This window comes from Saccopteryx leptura, chromosome 2, assembly GCF_036850995.1.
Source record: "Saccopteryx leptura isolate mSacLep1 chromosome 2, mSacLep1_pri_phased_curated, whole genome shotgun sequence".
Lineage (NCBI taxonomy): Eukaryota > Metazoa > Chordata > Mammalia > Chiroptera > Emballonuridae > Saccopteryx > Saccopteryx leptura.
In genome coordinates, this window is record NC_089504.1 from 363,642,533 (window position 1) to 363,661,409 (window position 18,877).

At 57.6% G+C, this 18,877-nt stretch overlaps 1 protein-coding gene across 1 annotated transcript in view; it reads right to left on the reverse strand.

Annotated features, from left to right (window-relative positions):
* The window catches only part of PMP22 (peripheral myelin protein 22), a 32,133-nt gene extending 16,218 nt beyond the window's left edge, over positions 1 to 15,915 (reverse strand). Inside the window, exons 1-3 of the mRNA XM_066364921.1 lie at positions 15,769 to 15,915; positions 13,873 to 13,985; positions 12,518 to 12,617 (exon numbers count right to left, since the gene is read on the reverse strand). Of these exons, the coding sequence (XP_066221018.1) occupies positions 12,518 to 12,617; positions 13,873 to 13,950 (178 nt within the window). The 5' untranslated portion in view covers positions 13,951 to 13,985; positions 15,769 to 15,915. The remainder of the gene's footprint in view (positions 1 to 12,517; positions 12,618 to 13,872; positions 13,986 to 15,768) is intronic.
* Positions 15,916 to 18,877: the final 2,962 nt, after the last annotated feature.

The following is an 18,877-nucleotide window of genomic DNA, read 5'->3' on the forward strand; positions in this document are numbered from 1 at the left end:
CTCCACGGCAGCCGGACAAATCAGGTGTGCGGACAAGGACTCCTCGAGTCAGATGCCGCGGCCAAGCCGTCCAGTACAAGCCTGTTTCCTACCGAGCTGACCCAGCTTGAGGCCAGCGTTCCCGGTGACGGATCGGAACGCCTCCCTGAGCCGCCCGGATGCGTCTGCGGTTATTAACAGAAGCCCACGGCCCGTCCCCACCGTCACTCTCGGGGCCTGGCTCGGGGCCGGCGAACATCCCTGGAATTCCCAGCGGCAGCATTCATTCCCCTCGCCACCCTCGGTGCGGAGCACAGGGATGAAAAGGTCCTAACGCTCGTCGCTGACCTGCTACTGTTCCAGCAAGAGTGACGGGCAAAGTGGCTGGTGGACGGCTTCTGGACACGGGCCCCGGCCGCAGGCTGACCCAGCGCCCCAGGCCGGTCAGGGGGAAGGCTGGGCCGCACGGTGGTCACAGCCTGCTTCAAGGTCAGACCCCCCCACACACGCTCCCCCCCCCCCCCACTGCTGCCGGAAGCTGAGCAACGAAGGAAAGATATATTATATATTATGCCCCCGCAGCTGTATTCTTAGCCTGGGGCCTAGAGTTGAGTAAGTTAAGGACCCAGAAAGGATGAAGCCCTTCTGCACGACCAGTTCATTCAGGTCCTTGTCTGTGTCTTCCCTCCCCAGGAGGCAGCGCCCACCCCTCTTGTCCCCTGACCCCTTCTCCCCCACCCCCCACCAAGTCCCACTTCTGGTCAGTTCATAAAAGCTTTCTGACTCAATTAAGAGAACAGGTTTTCTGCAAAGGGGAAGGAAGGCCCGTTGCAGAATGGTCACAACACACAGTGAAGAGGCCGGGGGACAGAAACGAGCCATGGAGGAAAGGGGCCACCAGAGGGGACAGACCCCGCCCACGGCCAGGGCCAGCACTACCCATTGCATAATGCCGGGCTGTTCTCCGAAGCACATGACCCACGAGGCCTGGACCCCACCCTCACACCTCCCGGCCCACGGCCATCATACAAATCCCCATTTTTCTCGCTTCTCGGGGTGAATGTCATTCCAGGAATAGCTGACTGGCCAAGAGGCCTCCCTCCAAACAATGTGGCCTTTGCACTTGGCTTCGCCCACCACCAGCTGGAACTTGTGTGGGGCCCCAGCCCGGTTCCCTTCCCCAGAGGGGACTTCAGCTTCCTCCCCGTCTGGACCAGCAGCTGGCTTTGAAACAGGGTTCGGGTCTCACGGCGACGTTGCCGGGGCCCAGCGGGGACGCAGAACGCAGGCCGCAGCAGGACGCTGTCTGTGGGCCCTCCGCCCCCAGACGTGGACCGGGAGCTCACAGCGATACGGACGTTGTTATGTGAGAGGCTCCATTTCGGCTGAACCTGCCTCCACCCTTCAATTAACGCACTCCAAGCTAAGGGGCTTCCTGGGGCGCACAGAAACTGCTTCAGAGTCCAGCTGGTACCTGTGGTGTGACACCAAGAGTCTCTTGTTCTGCTCACTAACCCTTGGACTTAAAAGGCATGTGTAGCACAGCCACTGAGGTACCTGGGCTGCCTGAAAATCAAGATTCCCTTCCTTCATTCCCTGCTTGGAAAACTCTAGTTGGATCAAGAAGATCGGGTTAGGCTGTGTTTCCCAAAGCATTGTTGGGAGACTTATACCCCCCCTCCCCCGGTTAATTTTAAAAAAGAAATAAAAAATAGAGGGAGTGGGTTCCACGGTCAAGTGTATCAACCTCCCTCCTCAGACGTTACAATGAACAATGAAATAGTCGAGTATTCATCTCGCCATTGGGGACATGGGGGGGGGGGGCGGAGCCTGCTTAACTTTAACTTTCGTTACCCGAATTTTTTTTAATAATAGAATCGCTCACTTGGAAACGCTGGGTCATCGACAGAAAAGGACAGCGACGAGGGGAAGGACGGGTTTCATCACCTGACCACCCGCCCACGGCACTGACGGAGAGAGCCCTGGGGAGTATGAGGACTGCGTTGTTTGCAGACCCTTTGGGTGGAAAAGGCGTTCTCCTGAGAAAAATAGTCGGAAGCCCCCTCTCTCCCTCTCACTCCTAAAGTACAAGAAAAGGCCAAGCATCCTGCAAATTAAGACCTAGAATAGGGGTCCCCAAACTTTTTACACGGGGCCAGTTCACTGTTCCTCAGACCGTTGGAGGGCCGGACTATAAAATAAACTATGAACAAATCCCTATGCACACTGCACATATCTTATTCTAAAGTAAAAAAAAAAAAATGGGAACAGATACAATATTTAAAATAAAGAACAAGTAAATTTTAATCAACAAACTGACCAGTATTTCAATGGGAACTATGCTCCTCTCACTGACCACCAATGAAAGAGGTGCCCCTTCCGGAAGTGCGGCAGGGGCCGGATAAATGGCCTCAGGGGGCCCGCATGCGGCCGGCGGGCTGTAGTCTGGGGACCCCTGACCTAGACTGACCCCAGCGCTCCCCGCCCCCACCGCTCTCCAGTCACAGCAAAGCAGGGACATGTCCCTCCCCGGGCACAACCCTCTGCTCCCCCGCCCCCACCAAGCCTCCAGAAGTCCTACTCGACCTCCAAGGCCCAGCTTGAGACTGCCTCCACCCAGAGGTCCCCCACGTCACAACTACCTCCTGCATGGGAGGGGACCCCGGGACTCACGTGGGCACCCACGCCAGGTCCTACACCACCAGGCCCCCTCCCCCAGCCCCCCAGTTTGTGAGAACAAGACCCAGGCAGAAAAGCAAGGACTCCCGACGCCCGGTCTACTGGGTTTCCCAGTTACAACAGATGGGGGGACCCTGAGAAGTTCGACGACAGGTTTGAAAGCTAATGAATAAAATGATGCTGTAACGATTCCTTTATGTTTAGAATCCACAACAGATAGACGGGGGGGGGGGGGGGGGGTGCAGAGAAAGAGATTCCCCTGACCTCCCTGCGTCCACAGGCCAAGGGGACCCCTGACCCTGCTCCAGCAGGGCCAGACCTCCGGCCCGCTACCCACGGGCACTCCTGGGCGCAGACGTGACTTCGGCGCCTCGAGAAGGACGCATCCTCAGGAGAAAGGAAGACCCCCGGGGAAGATAAAGCCGTCGTCTCCAATACGTGGAGAAACAGTCCAGGGACACTAAGGAGATTTAAACTCCTTGAGGACAAGCCAGGCCGCTGCATAAAACCACGTCTCACCCGTCAGGCGTGAGCGAAGACAACCGGAAATGGCCGGACAGAAAGGGGGACAGAGGGGGTTAGCTAAGTAGGGTCTTAATGAACAAGGCCTCATAGCATGCCCCCTACACGTGGGCCACTCCTCCCTGCTCTCATCAGCTCCCCCCCCCCGTACCCCCAGGAGCCCCCCGGGCAGGACGAGACTCTCCCGTGGGCCCTGTTCCCTCCTTTCTGCCCTCTCCTCTCGTGCAGTCCCCCCCCCACTAGTAATTTTGTTCAGCATCACGACATTAAATGCCCCCTGGAGAGACCAAGATTCCAGCCCAGACCTCTGCCTTGAAGGACAGACGGCTAAATCCGAGTGCACAATAGACGCTCTCCACAGAACAGCCGGACGAGCTTTCAAAACGCAAGGCGAATCCCGCACTCTGCCGCTTGACACCCTTTGGTGGCGGCCCAGGGGTGCTGCTCAGGACATCTGTGAGGCCCGAGTAGCCCCCCACCCCCACCCTGGGGCTCCTCCAGCCCAGGGATGCTAGCCCAGGGGTGCTGCTCAGGACGTCTGTGAGGCCCTAGTCCCCCCCACCCCCACCCCGGGGCTCCTCCTCCCAGGGGTGCTAGCCCAGGGGTGCTGCTCAGGACGTCTGTGAGGCCCAAGTACCCCCCACCCCTACCCTGGGGCTCCTCCAGCCCAGGGGTGCTGCTCAGGACGTCTGTGAGGCCCGAGTAGCCCCCCACCCCCACCCTGGGGCTCCTCCAGCCCAGGGGTGCTGCTCAGGACGTCTGTGAGGCCCGAGTACCCCCCACCCCCACCCCGGGACTCCTCCAGCCCAGGGGTGCTGCTCAGGACGTCTGTGAGGCCCGAGTAGCCCCCCACCCACCCCGGGACTCCTCCTCCCAGGGGTGCTGCTCAGGACGTCTGTGAGTAGCCCCCACCCCCACCCCAGGGCTGCTCTAGCCGGGCACACTCGGTCACCCTAGCCCTGTCACTGACAGACACATCAGCTCTTTCCTGCCTGAGGGGGGGGAGCTCCAGCCATTTCCATTCCCTCCAGCAGTTTTCTTCCTGAGGTTCTTCCTGTGACCGTCCCTCTCGGTCTCTAAGTCTCAATCCACAGGACCGTGACAGGAAGAGGCCTCTCGAGACCAGCTGTTTCCTCCCCAGGGCGACTCTCTGTGTCGGCACCCTATCTGTCCCCTGCGAAGCCCCGTCCACCAGCACCCTATCTGTCCCCTGCGAAGCCCTGTCCACCAGCACCCTATCTGTCCCCTGCGAAGCCCCGTCCACCATCCACCCTATCTGTCCCCTGCGAAGCCCCGTCCACCAGCACCCTATCTGTCCCCTGCGAAGCCCCGTCCACCATCCACCCTATCTGTCCCCTGCGAAGCCCCGTCCACCATCCACCCCCACGACGGACTCCTGTGTTCTCTGTCTCCCCGAGGAACTGTGGGCTCCAGGGGAACAGGGCCCGTCAGATCGGTGCACCCATCTGGAGAATCAATGAATGAATAGACCACGCTGTTAGCTCTTGGCGTGACAGGGGGGACTCTCTGGAAAGGTAGTGAGCTCCCCGTTACTGGGAGGATAAACACGTTGTAGGCATACGGCAGAGGGGTCCGAAGCTGGGTGGGACAGGGTGTAGGAAGGGGCCTGATGACCATCTGGGTCACTGCCAGCACTGGGCGTCCGTGTGTCTCAGTGACCACACACTCAGGGGCTTCCGGACACACACCTTTCTCCCGCTGGAAACCAACCCCTGCCCCCTCAGGCCGTGTCACGGTCCATCCCTGCTCCTGCAGTAGCACAGGGAGGCTCCCCGACTCTGGCGAAGTCCCAGGAATGCCATTTAAATTTTGTAAAAGGCAAAAATAAATAAATAAATAAATAAATAAATAAATAAATAAATCTGTGAGCTGCAAGAGCCATATGGTTTGGATCCGGGTTTGAATGAGCGTTTCAAATCAGCTGCTGGCTGTCGGTGACAGAGCTGAGGGGCTGATACGTGGGCATCGGGACACCACAGCCCAGCCCCCGGGGCCTCTCTCGCTGGCCAGGGCTCGGGCATCCCACAAGGGTCTGGAAATTCAAGAGACATTACTTGGGCCGAGAGTGTGGGTTGGCCCAGGGAGCCACAAAGATTTCAAATTGCAAAACATGAAGCCACAAAAGCAGAGGGCCTCCTGTGTTTTCTAAAGCCTGACCGAAAGCTGAGCCACAGACGAGGAGATGGTCTCATGCCCTGGAAGAGAATGTCACCACCCACTCAAGGGTTACACTGGATAAATCCGGAGGCACAGGGGCCACCGACAACAGGAGACCTCCGAGCGCCAGAGCCCGGGGCTCCCCAGACGGCCAGGGTTTATTTTTTTTCTTCTAATTTTCGTTCCAAAGCATTGGTCTGAGGCTGACCACAACCAGCCGGTCACCGTGAGTTTGTCAACATCGTTCAGAATGGAAGGCAAAGGCAGTGTGGGCTCATTTTCTTGGCTTCTGATCCCACTCCCCTGGGAAATGGGGGAGCCTATGCACAGCCACCTCTGAACAGAAGAGGTGACAAAGGACAGTGGACAGGCTAGAAGGAGGCCCAGTGTCTCCCTCCCTGCTTCTGCGCTGAGCACGGGCCTCCCCTTTAAAAACGACAAAACCTCAAGAAGGGACACGCTTTAGGTGCCTTCGGTCTCAGCTCCCTTCGGAGACAGGCAAGGACCTTGTATGTGGAGACGGGAGGCGGGTCGGGCGACGACACCCTCTGCGTGGGCCTCGCCTCCCTTGGACTCCCTGAAGCTGACGAAGGTCCAGGCCAAGGGGCAGGGCCAGGGCTGTGTCCTCCGAAGGTCCAGGCCAAGGGGCAGGGCCAGGGCTGTGTCCTCCGAAGGTCCAGGCCAAGGGGCAGGGCCAGGGCTGTGCCCTCCGAAGGTCCAGGCCAAGGGGCAGGGCCAGGGCTGTGCCCTCCGGCTCTAGCCCTCCCGGCAGCCGGACCCCGGGCCTCCGACCCGTCCGGCGACACGCCAGGTCCCCACCATAAAACACAGACTGCGAGAACGCCTACGCGTAACCGGGCTTCAAACGTGAATAATTCCGAGAACTCGAAGCAAAAAGCATTCGTCCGCTCAACGCAAGGCCAATGTTTTAACTAACCTTCGGGTCGCTAAATACTCAGCTCACCTGTAGGGTGAAGACCCCAGGGAGACAGGCACCTTCAGGACTCGAGGGGGAGGCTTGGTGCACCCCATTCTTAACGAAGGCAGAGAGAGCCTTACGTGTTACCCAGTAGGAATTCCCTAACACAGACTATTGATTGTGAAAAACAAAAGCATCTCCCTGAGGGAACGGAGCCAGGCAGCAGAGGAACAGAAAGGAACCAGGATGGCGACCTAGCACGACCGGTCACCAGACGCCTACCAGCTGTGAGGGGCCTGCTTGGTAAGGTTCCTACGCTATTCTGCCTTCTAAGGGCCCTGGACTGTCATTCTAACCTGGCAGGAAACGGGCAGCTGAGGAACACACAGAAAGCAGAACAGGCCATGTGACATCGTAGAAACCAGAAAGGCGTCCCAGCTGCACCCGAGTCCTCACCTGGGCCCCCAAGGGTGTGGGGCCGTCTCACTACACATGCCTCGCTCTCTGTGCCGCTCTGCCCTCCGCTGCTCGACTTGGCCGGGTCCTTCCCTCCGCAGCGATCTCACCCTCGCTGCTCCCTCCACCTGGAACCTCTGAGAGATTCCTACGCCGACTCCTGACCACCCCCCTCCCAGAGGCCTCCCCTCCCCACCCAACCCCTGCTTTCTATCACATGACTCCGTTTTATTCTCTTTGTAGCTCCTATCCGAGCCCCCACGTTGTCCTTCTTTATGGACTGTTTCGCCCGGGAGAAGCGAAGCTCCAACTCCCTGCTGTGCCCTCGGTGCGGACAGCGGCACCTGGTTCACGGCAGGTGTTCAGGAAGAGCCCTTCCGAAGGGGAGAGCAGAGGAAGGGGCTGGGGCAGTCCCGGGACCGGACGCTCATGATCAAGGAAGGAAGAGGAGGCTAAACTTCCAAGACGAAAGGGAGGGGAGACGGAAGCTGAGATGCTGTGGGAAACAGGAGCAGATCACGCAGGGAGATTTCTCTGTAGGCTGTGGTCAAGATTCCCAGCTGAAGAGTGAGACCCACTGAGGCCTCTGAAATGTTTTCATCTGAGAGTAAGAGGGTGAGGTTTGGATGTCTAAAAATGGACTACCTTCTGCCCTGGCCGGTTGGCTCAGTGGCAGAGCGTCGGCCTGGCGTGCGGAAGTCCCAGGTTCGATTCCCGGCCAGGGCACACAGGAGAAGTGCCCATCTGCTTCTCCACCCCTCCCCCTCTCCTTCCTTTCTGTCTCTCTCTTCCCCTCCCGCAGTCAAGGCTCCATTGGAGCAAAGTTGTCCTGGGCGCTGAGGACAGCTGCATGGCCTCCGCCTCAGGTGCTAGAATGGCTCCAGTTGCAACAGAGCGATGCCCCAGATGGGCAGAGCATCACCCCCTGGTGGGCAGAGCATCGCCCCCTGGTGGGCATGCCGGGTGGATCCCGGTCGGGCACATGCGGGAGTCTGTCTGCCCCCCACTTCTAACTTGGGAAAAATACAAAGAAAATAAAAACGTACCACCTTGGACTCACTATGAGAAACGAGTTACAAGGGAGCAGGAAAGGCTGGGAGCTCAGAGGCTGGCACAGCGCACGGGCATGTGTGGCAGCCTGTTATATAATAAGGAACGGCCCGTGGGACCCGTGATGACTCTGAGAAAGGGGACCCAGGAGGACACACATCAGAAAAGACTCTGATGTTTTAGCTTGCTGCCTGGTGGAGCAGCATTCACCAAAATACCAGAAACTGTCAAAGGGTGGACTTGGCAGAGGACAATGAATGCTGGCTGACTTGGGGTGCCCCTGAGACACACCCCTGGAGGTGTCCAGTAGGTATGGCTGCATAGGTGGGTTCTGAAGTTCGGAAGGGAGGTCTGGGTAGGAAGAAAACGGAGATTCAAGAGCTACCGTGAAATAATCAGAGTGCACTGACGTCTAGGGAGGTGGGAGAGAGAGAGAGAGAGAGAGAGAGAGAGAGAGAGAGAGAGAGGAGCCGAAGGAGTCTGTCTGCTGTTCTAACATGGGTCACTGTGAGGACGGAGCTGCTACCACTGCTGCTAAAGCCCCCGTGTGGCAGAGACGGAGTATCTGAAGAATCCCAAATCCGCTCTGAGATGGCATAGGGGCCCAGCAGGGCTGTAAAAAAGTATGACTGGACATGGAGAGGGGGTCAGGGAACAGGAGAAAAGTGTCCCAAGCCAGCTCGCTGGAAGGTGCTGGCTATTAAATTTTCACAAAGAGGCCCTGGCCAGCTGGCTCAGTGGTAGAGCATCTGCCCGGCATGTGGATATCCCGGGTTCGATTCCTGGCCAGGGCACACAGGAGAAACCCGTCTGCTTCTCTAATGCTTCCCCCTTTCTCTTCTTTCTCTCTGTCTCTCTCTTATCCTCCCGCAGCCATGGCTCAATTGGAGCAAAGTTGACCGCAGGTGATGAGGATGCCTCCATGGCCTCCACCTCAGGTGCTAAAATAGCTCAGTTGACGAGCAACAAAGCAACACCCCAGATGGGCAGAGCATTGCCCCACAGGGGGCTTGCCGGTGGGTCCCAGCTGGGATGCATGCAAGAATCTGTCTGTCTGCCTCCCAGCACAAAGGGAGAAGCCCATGAATGTCACATGGTCAAATAAATGACTATGCTCTGAGCCTCTCCTGCAAACCAGGCGTGGCTGTGTGGCTCAGTTCCGATAAAAGACAGAAACAAGTGGGCATGTTTCACTCAAAGGGAAGAGGATGCCTTCACTCTGCTCCTCCTCCTTTCTCGTATTGCTGGAAGCATGGATGAAGTGGCCGGCGCCCTCGCGGGCTTTGGGCCCATGAGGATGAACGCCAATAAGCAAAAACAGTGCTTGGCAGCTGCAGGAAACCGCCATGCTTCCCTCTGGATCGGCTACTTCCAGACTTCTTTTGAAAGAAGCACAAAAGCACTATCTTATTCAAACCGCCGTCAGTTGAAGATGTTGTGTTCTCCGCAGTGAATCCTCGTCTTAACGGGAACGCTGGCTGGCCGGCTGGTCACCTCGCCTGCCGTGCTTTCCCCTGGCCTCGGGTCACAGCCCGGCCTGGACAGAGAAGATCCTCTCTCTGCCTGTACTTATTTCAGTCCTGCCCGCGCTCTGGAGGACGGATCGAATTCCACCTCCCACACGAGACCTGCCTTCCACTTCCCGCCCTGGACCCTGGCCCTGCCCGCCTGGCCCCATTCCTCGGGCATCTGGCCGAAGCTGCCTTCACAGCGATTCAGCCCTCCACATTTACCTCCTGACGGCGCGGAGGGGTTCAGGACCACCAACGGCACGGTGCCTACACTCTGGGTCCTCGGATTCCCTGGGCCTAAGAGGCACTCAATTCGAGGTCACCGTGACTCTGTCCCCAGGGGACCTCGCTCACCTTGACCTGCACCGCCTAGGATCAGGGTGGGCTCAGAAAGTACGCAAGTAAATTCTAAGACTGGAAAGGGAGGCAGACTTGAAGGCAGTTTGTAAGAAATCTAAAACTACTTCTAATAGGAAGAGGCAACGAGGAGGCAAGATCTGGCACAGGCCTCCTTCAAACTACGTAAAAGAAACGTCTGATGGCCACGCGGGTAGCCGGGCAAGGGGCACCACTCATATCAAAAACCAAGCGAGCGTCAACCCCCAGAAAGGGGTCGTGTCATGGCCGCACACATAGAAAAATGAGCCCCTTCAGGCAAAGGAATAGGTCGTATAAACCAATGTGTTTTCACATAGCACACTTGCAACATACTCTGTTAAATTGTTATCAGTAACAAATTACTTTTGATTTAAGCTAAATAAAGAAAGAGCATATTCCACATTCAGAGCAAGGTAAATGGCTTGCGACTGATAAGAGTTCCTTTACAAAGACGGTCTCATCTTTAAAAGTTACCTATGTTCCGCTTTACCGTCCGCCCCAGAAATTGTTAAACCCCACCAAAAAAAAGGCAACAGAGGCCCAGAGGATTCCCCACCCCCGTCAGAGCTGAAGTTTGTAACACGTGCTGACCCATCAGGAAGATGGCACCAGAGACAGCGACCACCAAAGACGCTGAAATGGAAACTGCTCATTCAGTGGATAAGCCCACGTCCTCATGACACCAGGGGATGGGTCGATTTTCCTCAGAACGCCCTTGTTGTGGGAGCTGAGAATGGAGGGGTGAGCCCGTGCTCCGAGACCCCCGCAGAAAGCTGCCACCACGCTCAGAGTCGCCCCGCCTCAACCCTCGGGGACGAGGCTGGTACGTGGAGAGCCAGCTGAGAGATAAAGCAGCTCTCTGACTGCAGTAATACCCGCGCCTCCCAGAGCTCTGCTTCTAGCACGGAACAACGGCTATTTACAACACCGCAGGGGCTGCCAAGTGCGGGCGGGTCAATCTCAGGCCAGGAGCCCGGCACCGCCTTCCTTCCTGCGGACAGTTGCAGCACAGCTGAGATAAGGACCCCTCTGCCACCTCATGTCTGTTGAAACCCAGCTGGGGTTTCAGGACGCCTGCTCCAGCTGCCCTCCTTCCGGGCCTCCGAGTCCAGGGTTCCGTGCCAACCCCGCATGGCCAGACGCCACTTGGGAACGGACCGACACTCTGTGGACGCGGCTTGGCAGGAGGAAGAGCCCGCCTTCCGGACTGAGTCGCCACGTGTGACCACCAGGGGGCGATGGCGAGGGAGGAGGCTCCCACCCCCCACCCCCACCCCCCGCACGAGGTCTGGGGGGCACTTCCGCCAGAACCCCGAAGTGGCAGAGGCCGGACGCTGTGGCTTTCGGGGACAAGCAGTCCAGTCTCAGACCCTCAGGCACTCGTGATGATTTCCTGTGCTACTTGCTGCGCACCATGCAACCTCATCAGGCGACTTCTAGGAGGGTTTTAATTCGATACCCTCCCTACACTTAGACAAAAGAAGGACCGCTGGCTCCCATAAGGGCTCGGGCCCTGCTTGGTTCTATGTCCCCAACCCCCCCCCCCCCAGGAAAGCAGGAACATAAAACACGCTTTTCTACCCTTCGCCTACCCTCCCCGTATCAGCTACCAAATGACTATTCTAGCAGTGTCTCCTGCTCCTGAGGTTCGAGCTAGGTCGTTTGCAAAGCTTCAGCGACAGCTCGGGTGGCTCTGGGTGTGGAGTCCACGGGAGGCACAGCCTCCCACAGAAACTGGACTGTCCGAAGCCAGAACTGGGGGCTTCCTCCCAGCCGGCTTTGATGAGCTGGGTCTGAACTGGTTTCTTCGTCGGGTATGGCATCTTCAACAAGAAACACTGGGTCGATGAGTCCACTGCAGACACATCCAAACCCGTAGGCTCTGGGTCATCTAGCCTCAGGATGTCAGCAAGGCACTGTCACACCTGTCCCTGCTTCCTTCTCCAGGCTGAGGACCCTTCCTTCAGAACACAGGACTGCAGCCGGGCCGGGCTCACTGTACGCATCCTCGACGCCGAGCACTGTGGCTCCCTTCAGGGTCCACACTGCCGCGAAACGTTACCCAGCCACCAAAGAGAAGGCATCCTACTTCCACACCTAGACACAAGGCCCCCTGCAGAGCATTCCTTCCCCGCTGAGAACTTGGGGTACTGGCAGCTTCACTGCCAATTACCCCCTTCGCCTGAGTCCAAGGGAGCCCAGTGTCCAGTGTCTCACAAGCAAGGGTGCAGAGGACAGAGGACAGAGGACAGAGGAGAGAGACAATCTTCAGGACCAGGGAGCCTCCCAGGTTCCGCGGAGGGTTTTACAAATAGTTTCAAGTCCCCATTCTGCACAGAGAAACACTTAGAGGTTCTGATACATTACTGAGTCCCAAGACGTGGACAGGCAGTTTTATAACTGGGGGGGGGGGGACCAAAGCTGACCCAGCTATTTTTGGAACAGCCCCCCTGTCCAGACACCAGGAAGAGGCGGGCATTTCTGGAGAAAGTCAGCCACCAAACCAAAGCCCCAGGGGGTCCACCCGAGCTCTTGCCAGTACGCCACCTTTATTGCTTGTTTATCTGCATCCACATGTCTCTTACTCACAAGACGCAGCGTCACCCTCAGGGGTCAGGGGGAGCTCAGGGGCAGTGTCTAGGTACCGAGGATGTACAATGCTACCCAGGACCCAGAAATCACTGCCCTCTCTCCCTTCATCTTAATCGACGGCCCCCTGTCACATTCCACCCCCCCCCCCACAACCACTTTGGAGTCTACATCTTCCGGAATCAAGGGCTTCCAGGTCTGGCCCGGGACACGTGCTACAGACAGAGAGAGCTGTGGAGCAGAATGCCCGTCTCACCGTTTGCAGACGTCAGGTAACAGTGGCGGATGCTGCCCGAGGAGGAGGTGCTACAGTTCTGCCAGAGGTCGATGGCGTGTCCATTGCCCACGATCCATTGCTAGAAAGAAGCAGACACCCTAAGTCAGGAGAGGCAGTGAGGACTGACAGAATGGGGCTAGGCAGGGGTGGCGGGGGGAGAGGGGAGAGAAATCCAAGGGAAAGCAAAGAGCTGCCCTATCAACCTGTCCACCCAGCCCGCCCCTGCCCCGTGATGCCCGCCAGAGGCCACAGAGTCAGGCTGGAGAAAGGAGAGAGGTGTTGGTGTGGCTCAGACGTTCTGTGGAGGCCAAGGCCAGTTTCTGCAAGTAGAGGGCACTTTGTGAATGGAAAAGTACCCGCCACACACACACAGAGAAGCTGTGACGGGCAGAGGTGTGCGCTACAGCAAAAGAAGCCGCCGGAGACTCCACCCGGGACACCTGCCTGCCAGCCGCCTCTCCTCCCTGGATCTTCTGGGTCTCAGTCCCCCAAACCGCCACCCGCTGAGCCTTTTACTCTATTTATAACCCCCATCGGGCAGATGATCAGGCACCACCGAAAGGCCGGAGAACGCTGACAAAATGCACAGATCCCTACGTAGTTCTTTCTCAGCCTTGGAAGTGTATCATGCCTGGGCTTTGCCCGTATTAAGAGGTTAAAGCCCCAGCCTTTGACCCCCTGGGTGCTCAGCTTCAAGGCCAAGAATATAAGGTTTAGAACCCAATCTACTGGAAGCTTTGCAACTCAAGGTATCCTGATGGCCTGTTCACACAGTGCAGCCTTGACTGACCGTGAACTCTTGTCTGCAAAAAAAAAAAAAAAAAAATCCCATTTTAACTTTCCAATTTTAAGTCCTAAAAAGTGTTTTGTGAACTAAGCCATCCATCAGACCTAGGACATTGGGGGGGGGGGGGGGGAGCAAAGCTTCCTAAATACTCCATCTGCCTCTCTCCAAACAAACCTGCCTGAAGAAAAAAAAAATGCTAAACAATGTTACCAAATAAAGGTCGCAGCGCCCCGGATCTGCCCTGAAATGACTGGGCTTAACCAGAGGCCTAGGCAGCTAACCTAGACCAGTGACCACGTCCCTGCTACCCCTTAATCCGCTCCGGTTTTCTCAAAACAACTTTAAAAGGGGGCAGGTCGCCAGAAAGTGCAAAACGTCTGGAACATCTGAGACTTTTTCTTTTTCTTTTCTTTTTTTTTTTTTTTGTCTACAAATAACTAGGCAGTCCTGGACTAGAGGGGGCCGCGGAGGAATCGTGGCCCGCGGAGGCCGAGCACCGGTGAGGGCTGGGTGTCCCGCCGCCCCCCGCCGTCGGCCAGGCACTCACGCTGACGATGGTGGAGACGAAGAGCAGCACCAGCACGGCGACGTGGAGGACAATGATACCCAGCAACAGGAGGAGCATTTTGGCGGCCAAGTTCTGCTCAGCGGAGTCTCTGCCTGCAAGGAGAGGGCCAACGTTGGACGCGAGGCCGAACTGACCGACTGGTCCAAGCGGGCGAGGGCGGAAGGAGGGAGGAGGGAGCAGGGAGGAGGGAGGTTCCCCGCGCTAGCGGAATGCCAGGGGCTGGCGCCGCGCCCTCCCGCCTCCGAGCTGGGGTCGCCTAGACGCCCGGCAGCCTGCCGGGAGGGGGCAGCAGCGGACCACGGGATGCCCGCCTGGCCATCAGCGGGTGTGTGTGTGTGTGAGTGTGTGTGTGTGTGTGCGCGCGCGCGCGTGCACGCGGAGGGGGGAACGGGGAGGAGGAATCCTGCGACAGAACATCTTTTGCTTTTGGGGGAAAAAAAAAAACATGTGGCAAGTCACTCCAGGAGAAGTTTTTCCAGATTGACTAGCAGGCTGAGGCCACAGCCCGCCTCCACCCACCCCGTGCGCCTCCTGGGGACATCCCAACTTGGGGAAGGGGGCAGAAGGCAAAGAGCGCACGTTCCCTTTCCGAATTAAGGCAGGGTGAGGGGCTCGGCGTCGCTGGATTTCTGCACGCAGAGGCCTGGGGACCCCAGGGGCGGGCTGCGAGGGGGAGAGCGCCCGGCAGTGGGTTGGATTCCCAGCTCCCGGCGCGCTCCGCATTCCGTTAGTCTCCAAGTTTCCACTCGGAGCTGCCAGCGCCCGGGCAGCCGGCCTGGCCTCAGCTCAGCCCGCCAGACGCTGGCGGCCCCGCAGAGAGGCGCAGGGTAGTTGGGGAGGAAAGAATGGCCCGAGAGAGTGATGGGGACCCTGCGCCCCGCGTCCAGCGCCCACCGCCCACCGTGCGCTTCTCCGAGGCAGCCCCCGTGGGTAGGGGCGCCACTTCGATCCAGCCCCCGCGCACGTTTGCCCCCGGGGCCCTGTGGGGCCCTAACACGCAGCGGGGAAGCTACCCGGTCCAGCAGACCTGGGACGCGAAGCTCTTTTCTGAAAAAGCCAATTTTAACGTTCCAACTTTAAGTCTTAAAGGGTGTTTTGTGGCAGAGCGGAGCAAATGCCCGGCGGGAAGGAGAGGCGGGGGGATTAAGGGTTGAGTCCCTGGAGAAGTGCAGCGCAGCCAGCAAGACCGCTACCCGCAGCTGTGCGCCCCTCGCCCTCACCCCCTCCCCGTTTTTCAGACCTTGGGGAAACCTGTTAGAGGATGTGTAAAGCCGAGAGACCACTGCGTCTTTGGGGACCATTACAGATGGGATCTTTGGCTAGGGAGACGTTCTCAAAACTCGTTTTTGTTTTAAACTACCCAATCCCAGGCCTCTTCGTTTCTCTCCCTGAGCAACGCATTCTAAGACGTTGAGGAATGCTCAGGAAGAAAGAAGCACAGTTCTGCCCTGTCTCCCCGAAGGTTTGGATTAAATCCAGTGGCTCGTAATGCCTGGGGCGAGCAAGAGGAGAATGGCCGGGCACATAGCTAGAAAGTGGGGGGGAAGCTGCAGTACCCCCGCGATGCCCACGGCAGGCACTGCTTTGCCAATGCGTCCCGGAGTGGGCTCCTTTCTGGCAAGGCAAACGGCTCCGCCCCTGCCTCCCATCCCGACCCCAACACCCGCGCTCCTTAGGGCTTACAGACCACACAGCACCCCACACTGTCTCCCTACAAGCCCCGTAGGAACCACACGGCACAGACCGATCCGGACACAAAGTTCAGGGACCTGGCCAGCCCCGCGCCTGCGCCTGCTGCGCGCTTTCTGGCACCATCGACGGAAGATGCCCACGTTTCTCCTCCATCTTCTCTGCCTTCCCGACCAAAGCACTTACAGCCCAAAGGGATCGCTGTCCCCGGTCCTCACAGCGGCCTCAGGCACAAACCCGGTGCGTTCTCGCGGCTGCTGGCGTCCCCGAAGACAGCTGCGCTGCGGGGCTGCAGGCGCGAAGCGAGGGACCAGAGGGAGGCTCCCGGCCTTCCCCTTTAACGGGAACAACGCCCTGTCTGCGTCGCTGCGGTAGGGTGTGTCCCTGGGTCAGCGTGTGCGGGGGGCGGGGCTCGGGGAGGAGAAAGGGCAGGAAAGTGGCGGGTGGGGGCCGGAGACAGTTACTCCGTCCTCAGCGTTCCTCGGGAGAGAGTCGATTACTGCAGAACCGCTGCGACTCGACTGGAAACTAGCAAACAGCGGAGCTTCTCACCTCCACTTCCCCTGCTCCGCCGAGTTCACGGAAACCGAGTGTTGACCAATAAACTGGCCCATCCGCCCCCTCAGCCCACGTGGGGAAAGCCAGACAGAGTTGGCTCCCACGGGTGCCCAGCGCTGGGCTTCGGGGGCTCGCTCACGCGGACTGAGTTCACTTGGGGACCTAGGCTGGTTCCATTCCTAAGTGGGGGTCGGGGTTTGGGGTGGGGGCGTGGGCAGACCCTTCAGCTCCGGTTCAGGTTAGGAAGATGTCCTTCCTAACCCTCTCAGGTCCTGGCGCACCTGGCCGGCCCTTGCCTTCTTGGCTGGGCACAGCTGCACCCCGCGCGCGCCCGTGCCATCCGTGTCTGCAGAAGGCCGTGAGTGGGGTTTCTAGGAGTGAAATGGGCCGACCTAGCGGGCCCGCTTGAATGACAGCAAGGGGGCGGAGGGAGAACCCTGGCCACTCTGAGACAGCCTGTCCCGGGGTCCAGCTCCTCCGAGCCCCGGCTAAACCAGAATACCACCGGGTATGCTCCCGGCGAAGTTTGCCTGGCTTGCTTCCCGGGCCCAGCTGGCGTCCCTGCCACGAGGTGGGGAGTTGGCCATTTGGGTTGGGGGAAGAACAGCCAGGGAAATCAGCTGATTCATAGCCGCCTGAGCCTGAACGGGGCCCGCCCAGCGTCGCAGGCAGAGACCAGCCCTTCCGGGTGTGGCGGAGATGCGCTCAAGTAAGACACGGGGGCGGCCAGCCCAGGTGCAGGAGCTGAGAGCCTGGATGTGGATACCAAACGTCTTTGCCTGCTAATGCAGTACACACACACACACACACACACACACACACACACACACACACACACACACCCCTACCTGCCACCAGTTTAGTGAACTGCGTCATAAAACCTCATCACTCCAAATGATTTAAATCACCTTATTTTATGATTCGAAAGGACATAGCTGCTCCTTGTAGCTAGTTATCTAGTCTTATCTTGAAGTGGAAATAAATTCATTTGAAGAAGCCCTCAAACAATGGTCTTTCACGTTTTGTTATACTATCAGATCAAATAGAAGAATCCTAGTACAAGTTGTATTCCGTGTCCTCACAGGGCAGACACTGGAGCAGGACTTATTTACACCTGGTCTGTGAGGGGCGGGGTGTCCACTGGTTAGGCTCTGCGGCTCTGGGCTCACACAAACCGGATTACCCTGCTTACTAAGGGCTGGTTGATTTGAGTGACAAGCTAGCCTTGGCCGAGTTCCTGTCCTCTTGACAAACGGGACTAACAATGCATATTTTAAAAGGTGGGAAGCTGTGAGCATAGTGTCTGAACCCTCGGAAGGGACCCTTGCCCAGTAAGTGGTTACCGTTCTTATCATGATATCACATTTAACTCTCACAAAAAGGTCAAGCCCTAGTGCCCTGCACTGAGATAGCTCGCAACCCCCCTGGCTTGAAAACACACATATATAAGTAGAACCACTAAGTAAAGAAAGGGAAGTGGTTTTTTTTTATTATTTTATTTTCCTTCCCTCGCCCCAGGTCATTTTATGGTCAGGTTCGCCCTAGGAGTTATTGCTTTGCTTTAAGCCATTTAGACTTTTTAATTTATTTAACCAACCTTTATGTGGTCATTGTGTACCTGGGGCAATTCGAGGCACTTTATAAATATTAGCATATTTGACTCAGGATTTTTTTCTCTTCTTCCCTCTCCCCCCCCCCCCCAACCAAGTAAACTTTTTAATGAAGTAGCTACATCTAGAAAAGTATACACATTGTAAGACACAGCTCACACCTTCCTTTCTTCTGAACCAAATAGTTGAATAAATACCAGGTCACAGCCATACCGTGGGCTGCAGAACACGTGAGCCGGTGGTCTGCCCCTCCCTGCCCCTCCTGCCTCCCGCGCTCCCAGTGGTGGCGGGTGAAATGCTGGTCAGTGCAGTGCGGGCAGGCACTGCCACACCCAGGGCGGGCCAGGGCTCACCTACAGGTGGGAGCTTCCCTCGAGCCTGCTTACCGAGGCGAGGCGAGCTCACCGGCCGGGTGTACGTGCTGAGCTGTTTCCCCCGTCGGGGAAAGAGCATCTGGACCCCCTCATCTCTTCAAACCTGAGGCACTGGGCTTTCTAGATGCCCCGAGACAGGCTGGCACACCAGCCAGAGTGTATATATATATATATATATATATATATATATATATATATATATATATATACCCAGCTCTCAACCCAGGATCTAAAGCATTCTGACACCCCAGTCAGTTCCAGCACAAATGCACTGTCTCCTCCGCAAACCTTTCCATTTGCGGTTTGCCCGGGGGGTGGGGTTGGGGGGGTGGGAATTGGGCAACAGATACTCCACAAAGCATAATGTACACACCACCCAGAGGCACAGTCTGCAATAAAACTCACCGGGCCAAACAGGGTCACCCCTTCCTCCAGGCGGCTCTCTTTGCAGTCGAGTGCGAAGGATGCACAGGCCAGGTGCCCTCCCCACGGGGCAGCAGAGAGACCAGCAGCTGGCACGCCAGGCTCCCCACGACGACGCTCCCCGTCCTGCTCCCGGTCACTGAGAGCCCGGCCAGGCGTCCTTCCAGTGATTCAAGAGCTGGTCCAATGCTGGGATATGTCATGGTGGCCTGAGAATATCTCAGCCCCTACCATTTAAAGAGACAGTGCCCGGCTTTGTGTGCTTCCAGACGCAGTGACCCCGAGAGGTCCCTCAGGGCACACAGAACCTGAAACCAACAAGGAGACAAG